The 21,643-nt window shown below is 37.8% G+C and overlaps 1 protein-coding gene across 15 annotated transcripts in view; it reads left to right on the top strand.

Annotated features, from left to right (window-relative positions):
* The window catches only part of SORBS2 (sorbin and SH3 domain containing 2), a 511,092-nt gene that overhangs the window by 349,656 nt on the left and 139,793 nt on the right, over nucleotides 1-21,643 (top strand). For 13 of the 15 annotated variants that reach the window (XM_043970499.1, XM_043970498.1, XM_043970500.1 and 10 more), the window contains one exon: nucleotides 20,039-20,088. The exons of the other annotated variants lie outside the window; for them this stretch is intronic. In XM_043970499.1, coding sequence (XP_043826434.1) covers nucleotides 20,079-20,088 — 10 coding nt within the window. In that variant the 5' untranslated portion in view covers nucleotides 20,039-20,078. The remainder of the gene's footprint in view (nucleotides 1-20,038; nucleotides 20,089-21,643) is intronic. 15 annotated transcript variants of the gene reach the window in all.

The raw sequence follows: 21,643 nt of genomic DNA, 5'->3' as shown, positions 1-21,643 counted from the left end.
CTCTGGCCAATAACTGCATCACCTGTTGGCCAGACTTCCAATGATGCACCTCTCCAACCAGAGCTAGGCTAATCTTTGAACAATAGACATCCAGCCTGTCGTCCTCTCCCTATTTGGATCCTCTCCACCTTGGAAGGACCTAGCCAAACTTATGCTCCATTGGCCTAACCTTATAAATTCATTCTTTCACAAATTCACAAAATGTTATTCAGCAACCACTATGCAAAAGAAAGGCATTATTAGTACCCACATTTCTAAAGTACCTAGATTTACCAAGGCTTATAGATGATAAGATTTACAAAGACTTTTCCTTGAAAGAACTCTGTAATGTAATAAGAGTAAATATCTATCTCCATTTTACAGATAAGGAAACTGAGGCTTAGAGAAGGGAAGTGATTCCCCAAGGTCTCAGAGCTAATAGATGCAAGTGCCGGGACTCAACCTAGTCTCTTGACTCATGAGCTTCCACCACCCTACAGTGAGAGGGTACCAGGATATTAATTTTATTTTACCTAATTCAAAACTCAAGATCTAGAGGTGCTAATGTTGCCAAATTAAACATATCAAAATCAGTGGCTGAGACTAAATCTTCTATTCTGCTGTCCAGCACCAAAGTTAGATCACATGTTTCTCTCCTTGTACAAGCAAGACAATAGTGGCAAATCATGGTACTGGATTTGAATATGGTTGTTCCAAAATTCACTATGGAAACTGTTTAATTACAGAGTATTACCATATAGTTACTACTCAATTACACAAGGCAATAGGGTAATTAACAAAATGATAAGCACCTTGGCTCCTCTCACTCTGTCAAACACAGAATATTCCATTTTCGGCTCTTTTTGACTCTACATTGCCTTTTTGGCCAAAAAACATGGATGTTTCCACAGATGCTTTGAGAGCAAAGATCACCATTTGGTTATTTTGGGGGTTTTTTGGAAGGGGTGGAGGTTGGCTGATCAGACCATACTATAATGGTCCAAATGACTCTCTATCCTCTATTCCCCCTAACCTTTGCAGCTGGACTATTTTATTCCCATCTCTAGGTTCAGCTTTGCCCTGGGCTCTGGGATCAAACTAGGTTTAGAATGAAGCAATAGAAAGGACTCTCTCCCAGCCATTTTCTGGCTTGACAGCTAGCCCCAGACTCCCCATGAGGCCCAAGTACCCCTAACCTCTCTTGCCTTGTCCTTGGGGAACAAGACTCTACTCTGTTTTCCCGGTTCATATCCACTGAGTTTCTTCCTAACTGCTTCCTAGCTGGTGCTCCAATCCCACATGCCTAGATTTCCTGCCTCTGAACTTGTCTTCTCATAAACAGGTTCCCCCACAAATACTGCTGGACCACCCTAACCAATGCCAACAGATTCTTTATTTGAACTTCTGCCTGTTATCAGATACTTAAACCCCAGGTGATCATCTCCCTTGTTGTAATGTGTTAGAAACCATGCATCTTGGACCCAGTTCATGTTACTTGTATGCTGCCTGTCCTTTTCCACCAGAAGCTAGTCTCTGGTTTGGGACCCGACTTCTGGCAGAGGAGAAGCACATTTCATCTGTTTAGTGGATAGCATCAGCTTGCCCACCGAGCTGTTTAGCTTGGAATTCCTGATAAGCAACATATTGTGGCCACACTTTGGCTCTCTTCCTGAATGTAAAATAAAGCTTCCCTGCATTTGGTGACTTGTCACTTTAACACCCATATGAGCTCCATGGAGCTAAAACTGAGATTTGAGTAATGAAGGAAATGCTGAATGACTAATTTCTAACAGCTCCCCGTAATGTAGGTGACTGGGTTAGTTAAAATAGATTTACAAGTGTGGATTTTTTAAAAAATGTTATGAAAATGCCATTTGGTGCATCTGTCAAAAGCTAAAATGATGTCATTAAAAAACCTCTATCATAAATTAATCTTTCTACATTTTTCCTTTTCATACATGTTGAAGTGTGATTAATGAAGGAATTTCAATCTCTCTTGTAGCAGTCTTTTTTTCTTCTTCCTTAATCAGAAACTTGGGTTCAAATCCTTCCCCTTATGAATTGTGAGACCCTGGGCAAATCCCAGTTTCTCTGGGTTTCAGTTTCCTTATGTGTAAAATGAAGGGTATTGATCTTTAAAGTCCCTTCCAGCTCCAAATGTAGGAAGCTATGACTAAGCTTAGGCCATCTAAATCCAGATTCCTTTTTGTTGTAAAAGAAATGACAAGTAGCTCCATTAGCTCTGTGTGTGTGTGTGTGTGTGTGTGTGTGTGTGTGTGTGTGTGTGTACCTTATGTATGATGATTTGGAAAATGGTAGACATAGTGGATTTCCTTCCTTTCTTGTATCAAACAAGTTGCTACCTAAGTCCCCTAGGTGTTGGCTCAATGAAACACTGGACATCACAATGAATAATAATATCCAGCTCTTTAGTATGTGGAGAAAAACAAAGCCCCACTCACTTTTATTTAATACATTCAAACACTGAAGTAAATAGAGCACCATCTTTTGGTGATGTCAATGCCAATGTTAGAACAATAAATATGGCAGAGAGACAAAGGCCATATTACTTGTAGACTCGTGATGGTGTTCTTTAGTTTACATGTTCTAAAGATAGATGAAAAGTTGCTTGTTCGTTTAAAACAATCATTAAGGAAAGAAATTCATTCCTAGCTACCAGTCCAAAGAAAAAGAAATACATTGAAACATTAAGATAAGCAGGACTCATTCCTAAAAAATATGTAATTCTAGCCACTAAATTGATGGACTTAATTGGTCATGGCCAGCTGTACACAGTCAACTTCCAGGGAACACTATTGGGGATCTGAAGGACAAGGGAGAGGAGATGCCAAGAGTTGGAGGAAGAATACAGAAAGAAAGATGGAAATGCTTTGCCTCTGTTCCCTCCTCCCAGAGACAAAATAAATGCAGGGGTGAGGAAAAAAAATCCAAATACTTGCTTTGAAAAGTAGGACCCTAAATCCCCTACTAGATCCATTGTCTTGTCATAGGACTTAAGGATGGTAATAAAAAAAGGGTAAAGCTCAGAATGAGCAAGGTTCACTGGGAGCAGCCTCTCCCCAAAATCTGTCTTCCTCATATTGTAACTAAAGATTCATTTGAGTTAAATTGCTCCTTTTAAAATATAAAGCTTCTGGATGGGCTATGCCTATTCAGAGGGTCATAGATTTAGAATTAGTAGGGATCTTGGATGTGTTCAAGTCACATCCCCTCCTTTTACATATCAGAAAACTAAAGGCTTAAAAAAAATTAAATGACCAGCACAGGGTCACACAGGTAGTTAAGTTTCTGAGAAAGAATTAGAACTCATACTAAGGGTGAATCATTTAACCAAATTGTCTATATCTTAACAATTAGGGCTATCTAAAAGTGGAATGGGGTGTTTTAGGAGATAGTACATTCTCTCTCACTGAGGGTTTCCAAGCAGAAACCTTGTGACCATTTGTCAGGTGTGGTATAGAAATACTCTGCTAGAGGTGGCTTAGATGAAATAACCTCTGAGGTTCCTTTCAACCTGAAATTTTATTCTTCTGAGACCTATAGAAATGGTGATTTTGATTTGCTTGGAGGTGTGGAGTCTGAGGAGTGAAAGAAAGGTAACTTGGAAGGAGAGGGGAAATACATGGGTAGCTCTGGACAGCTGAAAGACCACATGTGAACTCAGTGTCTCAGAACAGGGTAGGGATTTCCCAGAGGTGGGAGGGAAAGCAATGACAAATGTAATATGTGGTTTTCCTTGGTAGAAACAAAAATCTTTGGGCCCCAGAAAAATCACATCAGAGTTGTTGGGTTTTCTTGGCCCCTGTTGTAGATTGTTTATTCCTGAACAGAGTATCATGTAAATTTTAACACTGATCACATTATATGTGCGAATGGGGGGAGGGGAGAGAGAGAGAGAGAGAGAATGAATATTGGTGTAATTTAAATTAGAATAAATGGGGAGCAAGGAGCAGGGAAAGACACATTCTTTCCTGCAGCAAAGAATAGGACACATCCACAGAGATCAGCTGTGATCTTTGCTTTGATTATAAATATATACATATTTCCCCCCTCAGTTTTATATCTACTAAACCTCATCAATGTTACCCCCAGTGTTTAATTTCTCTCAGATCCACCAGGCCACTCATCACATGTCCACAATTGCAGCCCAGTTACCCACATACAGGACCAACCCATGGTCCTGTAATTGATCAGACCTGGCACTGGGAGAATGGTGGAAATGGACCCAGCCACACAAAGGATGCACACTTCATGGTAATTGTGAACTAAGTACAAATCATGTGAGAAAAAGAAAGGAAAACGGATGTAGATACTGTCTAAATCAGTCCAGTCTTGCTGATCTAAAGTGGTTGGAGGTGGGAAATAAGACATCTCCAACATTCTGAATGGAATTGTAGCAATGAAAATAAATCCTTTTGCTTAATAAATGTATATATCTAAAAAGAATATTTGCAAACTCTATCTGCTGGTTACTAGATTTTCTAATGTGGGATAAAGATCAGAGATCAGTGCTCAGGATTGAATCAAGTGTTAGTTTTCCTATTTTAGTCTTCAAGTCTCTCTTTAAGTTATAACAAGATTTTTGAAGAAAAAAATTAAAAATTTTTCAGATCCATTATGGGTAAACATCATGTCATGAATATTGAATCTAATGGAACTTTTCTATCTGGCCTATAGAATCATAGAATGTCAGATGTGGGAAGGCATCTTCTTAGAGATAATCCAGTCTAAACCTCTCGTTTTACAGTTGAGGAAACTGAAGCCTAGAGAAAGAAAACTTAGTTATAGTATAATTAAGGTGACAACATGCAAAACATACAACACTTTTTTTCCCCCCAGTTCTTCTGTGTAGGTGATTCTTGGTTCTAATCCCAATTCCTTTCCCTCTAGAATATCATATTCCATGTCCTCAGATTCTTTAATGTAGAAGCTGATAGATCTTGTGCTATCCTGACTATGGCTCCACAGTACTTGAATTGTTTCTTTTTGACTGCTTGTAATATTTGCTCCTTGACTTGGGAGCTCTGGAATTTGGCTAATAATATTCCTGGAAGTTTTCATTTTGGGATCTCTTTTAGGAGGTGATCAGTGGATTCTCTCAATTTCTATTTTACTTTCTGCTTCTATAATATCAGAACAATTTTCCCTGGAAATTTCTTGGAAGATGATGTCCAAGCTCTTTTTATTATCATGGTTTTCAATGTAGTCCAATAATTTTCAAATTATCTTTCATGGATCTATTTTTTTTTCAAAAACAAAAGAAATAGTATGGTTCATTCAGCATCTATACTCCGCAGTTTTTTTTTTTTTCCCTTGGATTTGGAGATCCTCTTCTATCCTTGACCTAAAGGAGCTTAGTCTCTTCGGGAAAATAAGATATAGACACATTAACTATATACAATTATAAACGTGGATAGTTCCATATGAAAGATACCAACACCATGCTGTTGGCAATATGCATCCCCCAACACATCTTCAATTGGCTTTCAGATAGTTGTTTTTTTCTGTTGTCAGTGTAAGGAGGACAGAAAGATACATACTGCTTTCTTTATCCTCTTTGACTAGCTGATTTATCAAATCAGTCCCAGCAACCCTCACAGTAGAACAACCCAGCAAACTGATGACCTAAGTGGAAAGAGGAGTGGTATCTTTCTTCTTCATTTTTACACACCCTCTGTATAAAAGAGGTTTGGAGAAATTGTAAAACAAAATGTTTTATTTCTGCCTCTTTCTAGGTAGCACAGTGGATAGAGAGCTGGGGTTTAAACCAGCCTCAGACACTTCCTAGGTGTATATATAACCCTTGATAAATCATTTAACTTTTTATGTCTCAGTTTCCTCAACTGTCAAATAGAGATGATGATAATTATAGCACCCACCTTTTGGGGTTGTTGTGAAGGTCAAATGAGATATTTATAAAATGCTTATCACACAGTGTCTGTCACATAGTAGATATTGCATAAATGCTCTTTTCTTTCCTTCCTTTTCATATTAAAAATTATTACATGTAATAATTCTTTTAATGAAGAGATAGTATTTTGAAAGAGAAAATGTCATGAATATTGAATCTAATGGAACTTCTATTTATATTATGTGGACTATCAGAGCCAAATCAGATTTCAATGTAATTGAGAAATACTTAACAAAACAAATAATACACTGGAACAGAGATAATATTGATAAGTGACTTTCTAAATCAATATGCAGCTTATAGACAGCATAATTGCCCCTGTCTTTATATGAATTTGACTATCACTTGAGCATTAGATTTATTTATGTTTCCATTCTTATTTTAGTAGAGTCCCAGTAATAAAACATTTACCCTTTCTTTTAAAAGAGAGAAGGGGATCTGGGAGGTGATGTATTGAAAGAGAAGCACTGGCCCTGGATTCAGGGGGACCTGAGTTCATATCCGGCCTCAGACGCTTGACACTCACTAGCTGTGTGACCCTGGGCAAGTCACTTAACCCTCATTACCCTGCACAAACAACAACAACAAAACAGAAAAAGAAGAGGGCTTTAGGATCCCAGAGATGGGGGGGGGAGGGGAACCCTCAAAAGAACAAGAATATCAACATTTTGCCAAATGCATATGGAAAATTCATTTGTGAGGCAGATTTTGTAGACTAAAAAAAATTTGCTTCATCTGAGTGTTTTTGTGATTATAATCAGAATTTCACTCATCCATCTGGCGTCTTTCACATTTTGTGGTTAGAATAGAGTAAGGGATGCACCGTACCTAAAGTCTATTACACTGACCTTGGTTCTTTGAATGCTAAACAGGCCCAAGATGTGAGAGTCCTCTTTACAGAGGTTTGTCAATAAGATGTAGTTTTACTTTTGTAAGAGCTACATTTAACCAAAAAACATCAGAGATTATAACACAGCTCACAGTCATAAATATTCAAAATCTTCACTATCAGCTGCTTGGCACTTTTGCAAATGACTCACTGCAGAATGCTACATGTATATGTGCTTCCATTCTTCCAATCTGTCCTACCTATGCCTGAGAAAAAAATGACTCTCCTCCTAACATGTTTATTATATAATCCTGAAATTCCATCTGCTTGGTAAAGCACTGATTTCTCCTTTCTAGAAGTGAACCTACCATGGAATCTAAAATCTTGTCCTCTCACTAAGCATAAGTCACATATCCTAATTGGCATGACATTTATCTGTGGCACATCTAATCACTCCTCCAAGATGGGAAAACTCTTTGAAGGAGTGAGACTGGACTTGTCCTGATTCAGTGCTTTAGTGACTCTGTGATCTCATAATAATGAGCACTCCCTCCAATAGCACAGGAGGACCATCTTATGTTAGTCTTATTTTCACAAATTTTCAGTAGTGATCTCTCCAGACAGGCCCCTATGTTTGCTAATATTTTGTGGGTGACCAACTGGGTAGCAATTAAACTGTCCATCTCTCATCATTCTCTTGCCACATAGCAAATCCATTCTGTATGTTAATTGTATAATTGATGATATCTTTTATTTAACTTCCTGTGAATCATGGGTAACATTCTGCAACTTGATTTATCCAACCTTTCATTATCTTATGGGTCATTGGCAATTTTTTTTCAGATATCTTTACATAATAGGCATTTAATAAATGAATTACATATCTTAGGCTTGAAATTCATCTCTCCAGTTTAGGAATTTTTTTTTTTGTAATTTCCTGAAAACATTGAAGAATCCACTTATGTTACTTAAACATCCAATTTGATTTTGCCAGTTTGAATTTCCCTTTTGTTACACTGTTTCAAAATGATGCATATGTATATGCATATGACATATTAATCTCATTAATTAATTAGTTTTACTTCTTCCTCCTGAAAAGCAAGGCTCCCTGACATTGTTGTAAATGAAGGTCATAGGTGTCAAATTAGGAGAGCATCAGAAATCACTCTTCTAACCCCGTCATTTTACAGATGAGGAAACTGAGGCCCACAACAATTATAAAGCACTTTGAAAACCTGTAAGGTCTATATAAAAGCTAGTTGTTGTTGTTGTTATTGTTATAAGTGATATACCTCAGGGTTACACAGATAGTAAGTGGAGGGAACTAGAATTAGAGCCCAAATCTCTACCCGGTGTGCCATGCTGCCTCAATATTTAGTATTTATTTGAAAATCAGATATAAATATTTTTGGCAATAGTTAAAACAACCAAATGCTGATATCTGAATGGAAATTACTCCCCATGTTGTTTTATGCCTATCTGTTATTGTAAATTAAGAAGAGATGATTAGTCAGTGAGAAATTGCTATTAAAAATGACAAGGGGGCACCTAAATGGCGTAGTGTAATAAATCACTGGCGCTGGATTCAGGGAGGACCCACGTTCAAATTTGGCCTTAGACACTTGACACTAGCTGTGTGGCATTGGGCAAGTCACTTCACCCCTCATAGCCCCGCCAAAAGAGGGGGGCGAGAGGGGGGGGAGAGGGGGAAGAGAGGGGAGAGAGGGTGGAGAGAGAGCGAGAGAGAGAGAAATACTAAAAAGGGGGGCAGTTACGTGGTACATTGGATAAAGCAGTGGCCCTGATTCAGTAGACCTTGAGTTCAAATCTGGCCTCAGACACTTGACACGTACTAGCTGTGTGATCCTGGGCAGTCACTTCACCCTCTTTGCCCTGCCAATATAACTATCTGTCCATCATCCATCCATCCATCCATCCATCCATCTATCTATCTATCTATCATGAAGGCACTCAGTGTACCTACATCTTCCAGCCTTTGTATTTTTCAAAATAAGCATTATTAAATATCTTTCGAATTTCAGCAGGTTTTGTCCTTTACATTATGAGCAATTCTGAAAAATGTTACAATTGTAATCTTCAAATACAGGATGAATTTTTTCCACTTTGATCATATTCTTTCCCCAATGGGTCTAGAATATATATAAATATATATATATATATATATATATATATATATATATAAATATTAGTTTGGTTTGGAAGTGAATCCAGAAGAGTAATTCTCTCAAAACCTCTCAGTTCACAATTGAAGCCCATTTCAAATGATTCACTCCCAGGGAAAATCAGTGGCAAACCCACTGGACAAAAAGGCAGACCTGTCTACTTCCAGTCAAATGGTCTTTTGATGCCACAATCAATGCTTCTCAGTTTACACTTTTGATTGTTGCTATTCAGTCCCATCTAACTCTTTGTGACCCTAATTTGGGGTTTCTTGGCAAAGATACTGTGGTGGTTTACCATTTCTCCTTTAGCTCACTTGACAGATGAGGAAACTGAGGCAAATAGGGTGAAGTGGACTTGCCCAGGGTCACACAGCTAGTCAGCATCTGAGGCCAGATTTTAAAGGCAACTGAAGTCCTGATACCCAACATATAAAAATTGCATTTGTTTTGAAATTTCATCTCAAGTGCTTCTGATTGTGACCTCTAAAGGTCTCTTGCTTCTGCTTCAGTAGAAAATATTTATCTTCAGCAGAGGATCTGAAGGAACACAAAGTTGTCTAGAGTCATATGCCTTTCGAAGCTAATATAACAAAGATTTAAAAAAGTAAACATAAGGCAAAAGCAAAGTGAATCTCATAAAACTGATGCAAATATGTTGGATTTTACAAGCTGCCACAGTGAATGAAGCTACAAACCTTTCAGCCTTTCCAGTAGATTATATTAGAGTAGAAATATACTGCTTTGAGATTCAGAGGGGACAGCTATGTGGAGCAGTGGATAGAGCACCTGATCTGGAGTCAGAAAGACTTTATCTTTCTTGAGTTCAAATCTGGCCTTAGATACTTACTATCTGGATGACCCTAGGCAAGTCATTTAACTCTGTATGCCTAAGGTTTTTTCATCTAAAAAATGAGCTGAGGAGGAAAATGGCAAACCACTCCAGTATCTTTGCCAAGAAAATTCCAAATGGGGTCTAAACAACTCAACAACAACAACAAACAATACAAAACCATGTATAGAGCAATTGGCTCTGGAGTCAGGAGAACCTGAGTTTGAATTTGACCTCAGACACTTACTAGCTATATGAACCCTGGGTAACCCCAATTGCCACTCCAGAAAATATTCTGGAGACCTGCGCCCCAGTTCTGTTTCTTCCATTTATTCATTCTATGATCCTTAGCAAGTCATTTTTCCTTTTCAGTTTCTTCATGTGAGAAATAAAGAAGTGGGTTTAGCTCGCTAAAGTGCTTTCCAACTCTAATATTTGTTTTGTAATAAACATAATTGCTTGTGATATACAAAATCCATAGCTGTATGAGTTTTAAACTCTTCTCCAAACAATTTTTTTCTTTGTTTTCTTTGCCTATTTATGGTGGATTAAGTTGCGGCTCTTACTTTAAATAGTGGCAGGGTATTAGCAGGACTATATTAGGCATAAAAGCAAAGGAAGATGGTAAGTTTCATAAACACTGGAAGTCAGGTCAGCTTGCTTGACGTTTTTAGTGAACAGAAAGTTCATAGCTCTCACACCCCTTTTCACTTTGTAGGGGTTCACAGGATTAAGTCACTTGAAAGACAGTTGATTCTAGGTCAAGCTACTTCTCATTCTCTCTTTGGCCAGAGATCTGAACCAAATTGTTTAAAAAAAAAAAACAACACAAAAACCCTGCAGTGTTGAAGTAGCCTGGTTTGGATATACATGTGTCTTAAATTCAGTCTTGTCTTCGGAGGTTATCGAGGCTTTTTGGTTTCAGGTTTACCCATCTGTCCTCCTTGTGGGTGTTTAGCATAAATCCAGGTTACTGTAGAGCAGATAGCACATCAATGGCACTTGGGCAACTTCTTCAAAGCTGGGGCATATCTCTAAACTATATTTTTTTAAGGATGGCATAGAAGTCATAATCCTTTTCAATATTTGAGAGAGGAACACTCGTTTTAATTTATTTTAATTAATATGAACAGAATGGAGAAAAGCATGGTGATTGCATCCTGTCCATCCCGCTAGTAGGTAAGAATCAAAGACCAGTTAAAGCCCTTGGTTTCCCAACCACTGGGTGACATCTGTAATGGAAGGGTTGTTTATAGAACGGATGGATACTGGTGCCCTGAAGCAATCTAACTACCTCTTGGAAGAAGAACACCCATTTTCCCCCATTCACAATAGAGGTGTTAGATGAACAGTATCACATCTAGGCATGTCTGTGAGATCTCCACAGATAATCACATTGATGGACTTATTTGAAATAGAAACCAGATGGCAGAGTGCAAAGAGGACAGTTATTTTCATAGGCATAGTAGCTGAAGACATGGAATGAATGGATTGACAGTGAAGAGTGTTGAGAGAGAAGAGGGTCCATGAATGGATCACTGTGGATGGGGTCTCTTGATTCTTGGAATCGTTGGATCTAAAGCTAAATGGGACATTAGAAACTCATCCAATACAAACCTTTGTTTTACAGATAAGGGAAACTGAGCCTAGAAAAGTCAAGTCACGCAGATAGAAATAGGAACTTAGTTTGTCTGACCTCAAATTCCATGCACTTTCCATTCCATTGGTGGGGCATCCCGGAGCGAGTTACCTCCCCTTTCTTGAGCCACTGTTTGCTCATCTATAAAATGGCGACCTTAGTACTTGAATGATCTAGCTCACAGGGTTTTCTGTGAGAAAACTGCAACATACTGTACTGTTATTGTAATATATTCCCTTATTGTATTATATGTTATTATAAAGCACTGTACTATGATTCTGAGCTGTTTTTATTTCTAATGTACTGTTGGAAAAGGGCAGCTAAGGTCACAGGCCTAGAGTCAGGAAGACTCATCTTCCTGATTTCAAACCTGTCTACAGACACCTTACTAGCTGTATGACCCTGGGCAAGTCACTTAACTCTCTTTGCCTCAGTCCCTCATCTATAAAATGTGCCAAAGAAGGAAATGACAACCACCCCAGTATCTCTCAATAAGACTCCTAATGGAATCATGAAAATCTGGACATGACTAAAAAAAAACTGAACAACTAACCTATTGGATAATAAAGACAAATGTCAGTTTGAGCTAAGTAGAAGTGGCATCCATCACAATCTATCTTTTGTGCAATTTCTTCCACTTAAGTTTTCCATTGCATTTTGAAGATGTCTGTTTTCCTCCTGTCCTTTGTTTTGTTGTTGTTTGTTTGTTTGTTTTTTGTTTTGTTTTTTTGATGAGGCAATTGGGGGTTAAGTGACTTGCCCAGGGTCACACAGCTAGCAAGTGTGTTAAGTGTCTGAGGTCGTTTGAACTCAGGAACTCCCTGAATCCAGGGCCAGTGCTTTATTCCACTGTGCCATCTAGCGGCCACCTGCCCCCCGATCCTTTGTTTGGGCTATAAAAGCTAAGTAAAATAGATCTACCAATTAAAGAAAATGTTTTAAGCAATTACTATATGCCAGAAATAGGAAGGGATTTGGCAATATTTAATTGTAGAAGAGAAGACTTGGAGTGGATCCAAAAGGGGACGCCGCTCGTGTCCTCAAGCACCTTCATTTTGATGGAGGAGACAATCTGCTGATAACTAGGCACACGTGAGACACATGGGGAGAAGACTGGAGGGTGATCTCAGAGGGAGAGAACTCTAGCAGCTGAGAGGGTACCCAGGACAGGCCTTCCTCTCCTCACTGCCTTTATCCTTCACCTTCCCGTGTGGTTCTGCAGCACTAACAAAGCCAGGGCTAGAAGGGGGTGATTGGTGCCTGTCTTCTCTGGAACGCTGCAGCCTGGATTGCTTCAATAACCATTTCCATGGAAAGGCTTCAGCTGAGGGCAGGAAAAGAAAAGGTGAGGGGTCAGAACGGAGTGATCCAGGACCTCTGAGGACAGCCACTGGGGATCTTTTCTCTTTATGCCAAAAGGAGATCTGCTGAGGAATTCCTGGTTTGTCTTGGTAATTAAAGCTTGAAATCCCATTCTTATTGATGAAGGGAAAACTCCTTGGTCATTGGAAAATGACCGGAATTGTGGGCAGCAGGGCCATGATTTGGAGTCAGAGCCCTGGCTTCATAGATTTCTACTTAAGCCGCTTGTCTAGGCCTGGAGCAATGCTAATTTTACATAAATATGTGTATATACAATGAAATTTAATAACCTATAAAGCCCTATGCTTGAATTTTTTTTAAAATCAACTCTACAGATAGAAGATTTATACAGGGTTTAAATTTCATTATAACATATAGTAATATATTGTATAATACATCATATATACATATTAATATATTATATATGATACATATCATATAATATGTTTTGTGTTTTATAGTATAGCAATAATTTTATATAACGCATAGTAATATATTTATATATTATGCATAGTAGTATAATGTTTTGTCTACATAATTTATTAGTAATAGATTATATATGTATAGGATATGTAATATATAGTAATATATTTAACTATATATGCATCGTACATACATAATATATAGTATATATTATATGTGTGTATATATTATGTATGTAAAACAATGATATTTAATACCTGTATTAGCCCTATGCTTGAATTTTTTTTTTAAATCAACTTTAGTGGTACAAGATAGGAACACATGGATGGAAGATATTTAATAGGAAAAGGGATTTGGGGTGTTTTTTAGTGGACCTAAAAGCCATATGAGTCAACAAGATGACAAAAGAAGCCAAAAAAAATGTAATGTCCTCGTGGACCACATTAACAGATATATATTCCTGGATACTAAATGATGTGATAATCTTTTTGTACTCTCCTATAGTGGTCAGTATAGTTTTGGGAGGCACCTAGGTGGTTCAGTAGATAGAGTGCTGGAACTGGAGTCTGGAAGACAACTTTCTGAGTTCAAATCTGGCCTCAGATACTCACTAGCTGTGTGACCTGGGAAAGGTCACTTAAACCTCTTTGATTCAGTTCTCTCATCGTGTAAAATGAGCTGGAGAAAAAATACTAAAAATACTCCAGTATCTTTGCCCCAACCCCCCCTCCAAACCCCCAGAAAAAAGTGGCCATGAAAAGTCAGACGTGACTAAAAATACTGAACCCCAACAACCATGGTGGTCAGATCACATCTGGGGTCATCTATTCATTTTGATCCAACACATTTTTAGAAAGCATATTGATTAGTTGGTGAGGATCTGAAAGAGGGTGAACCAAGTTGTCAAGGGGATTTGAAATCATGTAATCTTTTTTTGCTCTTCCTCGTTCATAGCAATAGTTTTTCATGGGAATGATATAGAGTGGCTGAATCAATACATATAAAATCTCCAAAATGCTGAAGATGATTTGGATTCTGAACACCAAGGCTCTATTTTTTAGGCATTATTAATTCCATAATGATGGGGGTTAACATACAGAGTATTCATGGAGGTTGGCAACTGTTCACACTCAAACCTGGGTTCCATCAACTTGGTTGCTGGCCGTATGTATTTCTGGACTTTCTCCCAGGGACATAACTTTGGGTCCATAAGCACTAAGTATGGTGTTTTTTTTGCGTTACCTATTAAGTGAGAAATAGGAGCGTTTGAGCCAGCTGTCCCACACGTCTGCCAGCTCTGAGGGATGATATACAAAGGGGGAGGGGAGAAATTCTTAGGCTCAGGGAACAGACTTAGAAGAATCAGTTTAAGGGCAGACCACTTTATTTTCCTATGATGAGCTCAGGCAAAATATTGACTGGGTTAGAAATAGTGAATAAAAGCTCCTCTAACAATGTAAATTCAAATCATATGGCCATAATTTTTAAAGTGAAGGAAAGTGACATTTATGAATATTTCTTAATTCTTCAGGCTAAGAAATAAATTGGCGTACTTTAATTCAAGGCTTTGCATTTTGCCTAAAAATTAAAATAAAACAGAGCTAATCTTTTAGGAAGGACACCTAGGCATCATATAGTGGATAGAGCACTGGACCTGAAGTCAGGAAGACTCATCCTCTGAATTCAAATCTGACCTCAGACATTTGCTAGCTGTGTGGCCCTGGGCAAGTCACTTCAGTTTCCTCTTCTATAAAATGAGCTGGAGAAGGAAATGGCCCAACCACCCCCAGTATCTTTGCCAAGAAAACCCAAATGGGGGTCATGGAGAGTTGGACACAACTGAAATAACAGAACAACAAAAATCTTTCAGGACAGTTTAAGAGCCCTGACTCTGGAGTTAGAGGATCTGAGTTCAAATCTTGCTTCTAATCCTATTTTATTTATGACCTTGGGCAAATAATTTACTCTCCCTGAGCCTCATTCCCTTCATCTGGAAGAGACTGGACTAGAAAGATTCTTTTTTTTCCCCTTCTGTCTTTAGTTCTATAGGCTTTATACTTCTAACCTAATTTCTAATTTAACTTCTGTGCCTTGTTTTCCTCAGCTAGAAAAGGAGGGAATCAGACTGTATTATCCCCCATATCTTTAGCTCTATATTCCTATTAACCCAATCTAATTTTGAAATTAACTCCCCATCCAACATACAGATAATGTGTGACTTCAGTAAGGATTGCATTTTGCTCAACATATTAAATATTTCTGTAAGGAAAAGTGGCCGCTTAAACATCAGTATTCACCACATGTGCTGTTGTTTCTGTTGTCTCCTTTAAAAGGAATAGACCATGACTGGTCCATTTTAAAATAGCTCTAGTGCTTTCCCGAGGTAAAATTCAGTTTCAGCCAATGTTCACATGCACTGAGCCTAAACTTGACCTTATGTATTTATAGGAAGTCATAATTTCATATTCTATTCATTTTCCTTTCCTTTTTTTTTTTTTTTGCAGGCAAGAGGGTAAGTGACTTGCCCAGGTCACACAGCTAGTAAGTGTCAAGTGTCTGAGGCCGGATTTTGAACTTCAGATACTCCTGAATCCAGGGCCAGTGCTCTATCCGCCGTGCGCACCTAGCTGCCCCCCCCCATTCATTTTCAATAATAAAATGATTCAATCAGAATCTGGAACAGGATGGGCCAATGATTGTTGCCTCCAAGTGCTAGAGTAAGCAGTTAAGTTGGAAAGAACACTGGCATCATATGTTCAAAACAATACCATTAACTCATAAGGCCCAGTGATGGATACCATATTGGCAACCATAACTAAGCAGCCAAATGTCTTCATTTTTTAACTCTGATTCCAGAGCTGTGCATATTTTCACAAAGGCAGCCCTATCACCCTTAGTCAATTTTAGCCTTAAACTCCTCGGGCCCTATTAAAACATTCCATAAATAAGCTTTATCATTTTTTTTTAAACAAGAAGTCACTGAAAATTGGGTAAGAACTAAATCTAATTCAGGAAATCAGAACCACAGAACCATTTGTGTGAACACTCTTGGGATGCCCCCAATTTACAGAGTCTTTGCACTCATGACAGAACTGAGAGTCAAGGTGGTGGGGGCATTTCCAGCTTTTCTTCCTGCATGGCTTGTGGCTTGGTTCCAAGTTGAGGGAATACTGAAATGAGTCTCCTCTAGCAGCATGAAAACACTCCAGGAATTTGATGCTTTCCAAATAATTTGTGGTTGTTATGCAAGCCTAGCCTTACAATCAAAGACCTTTATCAGTGCCTAACAAAAGAGATTGGACTTACTTGGGTTTTTAAGTTGTCTAGGAGAATTCTCAGTGGTGGATTTGTTGATGGTTTTAGTATAAAATAGAATTCATGAATTTTTATTAGTCACCTAAGAACAGTCTTTTCCTTTCAAGTTAGGCCTTTTTTTTAAGGGGTCCACACACAACAATGCTTTTTTTTTCTTTTTCCTTTTTTTTTTTTTTTTTTTTGTGGGTGGAAAAGTGTTTTTACTTGACTAGCAACTTGGTCATTTCACATTCTGACATCTTAGGCAACCTGAAATTGAGAAACCTACACAAACCTTTTTTCTAAGGAGAAGGATGCATTAATTTAAAAGATGAAAAGGTAACAAAGACACAGTGGCATCTTAGAATAGTATTTTCCTTTGGAATGCCAAGTCTTTTGCAAATATTTCCACTGGTATTCGAGTTAGAGGAAGTGAGGAGAAACTGAAAAACAAATAAAGGCTGGAACCAGGAATCTGGAGGTATGGCTTCTGATATTAGCTGTGTCACCTTGGACAAGTCACAGACCCCAAGTTTTCTCATTCTTAAAATGACGGGGTTGGACTATGTGATCTCTAAGATTCTTTTAAACTATAGCAGCCTATGAGACTCTGTTTCTGTCTCTGTCTTTCTCTGTCTCTCTCTCTGTCTCTGTGTGTGTCTCTCCTCTCTCTCTCCCTCCCTACCTTCCCTCCCTCTTTCCCTTCCTCCTTTATCAGTTATTAGAATTTTAAACCAAGTTTTAAGCTTTAGTTTTTAAAGAGTCATAGAATTGAAGGTGTGTTCTTAAAACCTTCCTTGCTAAATTGCTAGTCCTGTGGACCTTGTTTATCTGTTCTCTAATTTTAGAAGCTGGCTCTGATTAGTAACAACCCCCTGGAGGTTTTTCTTTTCCATTTACTTTGTCCCTTTTAAGGTCAGAATACTTAGAGGTTCTGCTACAGGGTTAAAATAAAAATATTTGAAGCAAGCCTCCATGTAGCCACATAAAATACTACTGTCTTCTTTATTGACTTATTTTTTTGACTCTTCTTCCAAATAAAAGTATCATTAAAGCATCTCAATTTGGAGCTGTTTTTTCAATGGCCGGTATTGATCTCCATTATACTGAAAGCTAAAAAATGAGGCTAGCTGTCATAGGGATTACCTTAGATCAGTGTATAAAGTTAGAACATAAGCCTTTTGCTTCCAGGAAACTGTTTAATTTTTGTCTATATCCCAGGACTTTGCACATAGTAGGTGCTCAATAAATGTTTGTCAAGTTGAGTGTATGTAACTTTATTTTAAATGTCTCAAAGGATAACCCTATGGCTAATTTTTCACTTATACCCCCTATGGAAGCTGAGCTGCATTGAGATGTGTAAATTTACATCAAGAGAATGTATCCCCAAGGCAGATGATTGAAACCATGTGATCATGCAAAATTGAAAAATTCACGTTAATTCGCTGTCGCAAAAGTTCTCTGCGCTGTATATGAGTTTATTGCACTGTCTCAGTGGATCAGGAGGAATGTCATTGTGACAGTTTCTATTCTTTCCTTATCTTGGTCAAATTAATATTTATTGACTACTAAGTTATGGCTAAAGTATGAAAAAGAAAACTCGAGAACAACCTGATTCTTTTCTTCTGGGACATCTTTATACTTTGTGTGGCTTTGGTGGAGCTGTGTGTTCCTCTACAGTGTTGCACCTTCCACAAGCACAAGTCTTAGTTCCTCGACAGGATCTCTTCCTATAACATGTTTTATTTCCACTTCCATTCATTGAACCTCCATAGAACACCCTTCATCTGATTCTTTTCATATTGTGGGAGTACCCAGGGAGTAGCCAGGAGCTGTCCATCTTTTGTGCCTTTCTTGCTACTTGACTGGCCTATCCCTTTTAAATCATACATGCCTTCAGTGTTGACTTTTATTCTGCACCTTAAAATACATTTTATTAGATTACTATTTTATTATACCAAGATAAAATAATGATTTGAAATTTGACTTGGAACCAGTACGACATCAGTGATGTCAATCATATTTCAGTTTTATTGTTGTTACTTTATACCATTCAGTGTGGGCACCTCTTAGGGGGTGAACTTTGAAGATAATTTGTTGAAAAAGGAGGAGAGGTGTCTATGTGTCTGAAAAGGAGAGTGAGAAGTATAATAATAGGGTGTGGGGAGAGAAAGCTAGGTGGGACTTAGGAAGAAGAAAAAAAACCACTGGGAATCAAAACAAAGGCATTCTTTTTTCTAATGTAATAAGCCTTTCTATTTATAGTTTGGGCATTCCAACCTACAGTGTATACATTGCATCAAGGGGAAAGTTTGCCAATCAAAACCTTTCTGACAAATGCTTTCAGATGATTAGGGCTTTCCCCTTCCATTTTAATCCTACCTTCCTATAAGGTCCAACTAAACTTAGAGGTCAAAGCTGGTGTATACATGGAATAGGATGCTCATTAGAAGGAACACAGATGGATTGTCTAGCGACAGATACCAAAAAAATACATGCCTAGTGGCAAGACTCAAATGGCTTCTTTTATAGTCTTATTCCTTCCTTGGTTTTGCATCTAGTTAAAGGCATACGTTTCCTGTCTGGTCTTGGGTGGGAAGCTTCCTAGGAGTGGATGCAGTGACTAGTTCACCTAAAAACATCATATTTGAAAAAGTAATAAATATAAAATGAAGGCTAAGCTAAATGATGTGCTGTACTTGGAACTTATTCCAGCACACTCTCTTCCATTTTTACCAAGCTCTATTCCTAAGAGACGGTCTTTCTCTGTGATAATGTGTATGCTGAACAACAACAAATCACCGATAGTTATCCATTGACAACTGTAAGCATCAGATGCTGAAACCAACCATGGTTGGTCTCTGTCTCTCTCTGAAGCAGTCATCTCTCTTCTACACTAGGATCTGGGCCTGAAAAAAAGAAAAAATAGAGATGAATCATCCTCACAGCCATCCTCAGCCCAGAGTGAGCCACATTGAATAAAACATTCTGGGAATAATGACTCACTCATGTCAAATAACATATTTGAGGTACCTAGTATCTTTTGGAATCTGCAAGGAGTCATTTACCAATAGTTCCCTCAGTCCTGGAGAATAATATTCAATCTTTTCCTTCTAAAGAAAATGTTATTCACCTCAAAGAACTATGGATGAAATTGAAGAACCGCAGTTACATATATTATTAGGTTTTATAAAAATTGAACCCATTATGAGAAGATAAAACATCTAAAACATATAGAAATTTTCATATCATTGTTGGCTTATTGAAATATTCTCAAATATTTTTAATTTGAAAATAGAAATCACTCCATATGAACATGTTGCTTGCTTTTTTTTCCAAATCTAAATGAAGATATTAATTCCTAAATGGTGTAAAAACCATTAATGGTGTTTATTTTATTATATTAATAAATTGTGTCCATCTAAAGCTCTGATTATAAAGCAGGGCTAGTTCATTCATTTGTTGGTGTGGAATTGATTCTTTACTACACCATCAGAATCCTAGTGACATTTTGTGCCACATCCTTTATCTAGTGAACAAATTAATGCATAATTTTGTTTTTCTACAGGAAAACTGAAGATCTTAATAGCAAACCCTCCAAGGTCAAAATGAATACAGGTATGCCATCTCTGTTAGTTTTCAATATCTTATCTAGTGATAAGCTTGACCCCAAATCATTATTTTTGCATAATGTACTGTGGCTGACCCTTGATCATGCAGTAGATGTGATATTAAGACCCTGATTATTAGATCGCATTTAGTCTAGATACCCAAGAGCCATCGACAGTTGAGCTCCCTGTTCTATTTACTTTCTCCTCTTGTTCTCTGAATGCATTGTAAAACTCATTGTTATTGTAAAGAAGATATAACCAAAACCATCTAAAACTGAGAATAGTGTATATATCTATATACCTGTGGATTTAGGCCATCCTGTAGGTGTCCCTTTTAACTCACTCCTGTTGAAAGTAAGTTACTACAGTGGAGTCTGTTTTACATGCCCATCATCCTGCCATCCTCTATACATGTATGACTAAATAATGGGAGTGTATTTCCCAACTCTTCACATCAAATCAGTCTCACTTTGTTATGGTTACACCATGTATAATTATTATATACATATATTTTTAGAGGTAAAACTTTCTATGATGCATTCTAGGAGAATGTGGGGAAGCAATTCTGTGTCGAATGCTGCTGTATCTGACTTAGTGCTGTTGACTGACAAACTTCAGGAGGGCATCAGGGACTATCAATGGACTCTGTATAATGTGTTTTGTTATCTAAATGATGTTTTATATTATTGGGATGTATTACTTTGAGCTGCAAATTTTCTCTTTTTTTCCCCCGTTGAAATGCTTGCATTCAGTTTCAGGTCATTGAGGACAACAATTTTTTCCTTGGTCTTTTGGAAACTTAGTGGACATAGAACCAGAATCCTAGAATGTTCATTGCAAAGGTCCTTAGAGACTATATAATCCTACATCAACTAATCAGTGAGAAAGTGAGGCCTACAGAAATGAAATGGCTTGGTTGTAATGACTAAGCCATACACTATATCGGGTAGAAAGTAGAACAGCAGAGATTTGAACCTGAGTCTGGTGACTTCAGATCCCATATTCCTTCTAGTCCACCAAAAAGACTGGACCTCTCTCTCCAGTCTTTTTCTCACCGAATGTTGCTTCTCTCAGTTGATACAAAGAAAAGAAGATGAAGGAAGACAATGTAAGACATTTTGTCATCTGAACTTGTCAGAGTTTTTTTGTTTTGTTTTGTTTTGTTTGTGGTTTCTCATTCTATTCCAGAAACTGATTTGAATTACATGAAAAAGTTATGAGCCACTGAAAAGTTCGTTTCTACTAATTCATAAGTTAATAGAGAGCCATTGGAGGCTAGCATTGGCTTTTGATAGATGGCCCTGATAAAATACCTCTGGGCCTAAGCAGGTACAAAGAAAGCTAATGTAATCAGGCTGGCCATGAGTGAGGGACCTGCACACAGATGTGGGAGAGAGGGATATGGTTGAAGGTATAAAGGGCAGATCAGAGAGATAGATGTTTTAGGGAATAAAGGAAAATATAAGCTGGAGGTGATCCAAAGGAAAAAGAAAAGGAGGTCTCATTACTAGACAGAGGAATTTTTTTAAAGAATTTAGAAAAGTCAAATAATGGAGATGCAA

The sequence above is a fragment of the Dromiciops gliroides genome, chromosome 6, assembly GCF_019393635.1.
Source record: "Dromiciops gliroides isolate mDroGli1 chromosome 6, mDroGli1.pri, whole genome shotgun sequence".
NCBI lineage: Eukaryota > Metazoa > Chordata > Mammalia > Microbiotheria > Microbiotheriidae > Dromiciops > Dromiciops gliroides.
Note: the sequence above shows the minus strand (reverse complement) of the source record. Positions and strands in the feature narration are given on the sequence as shown.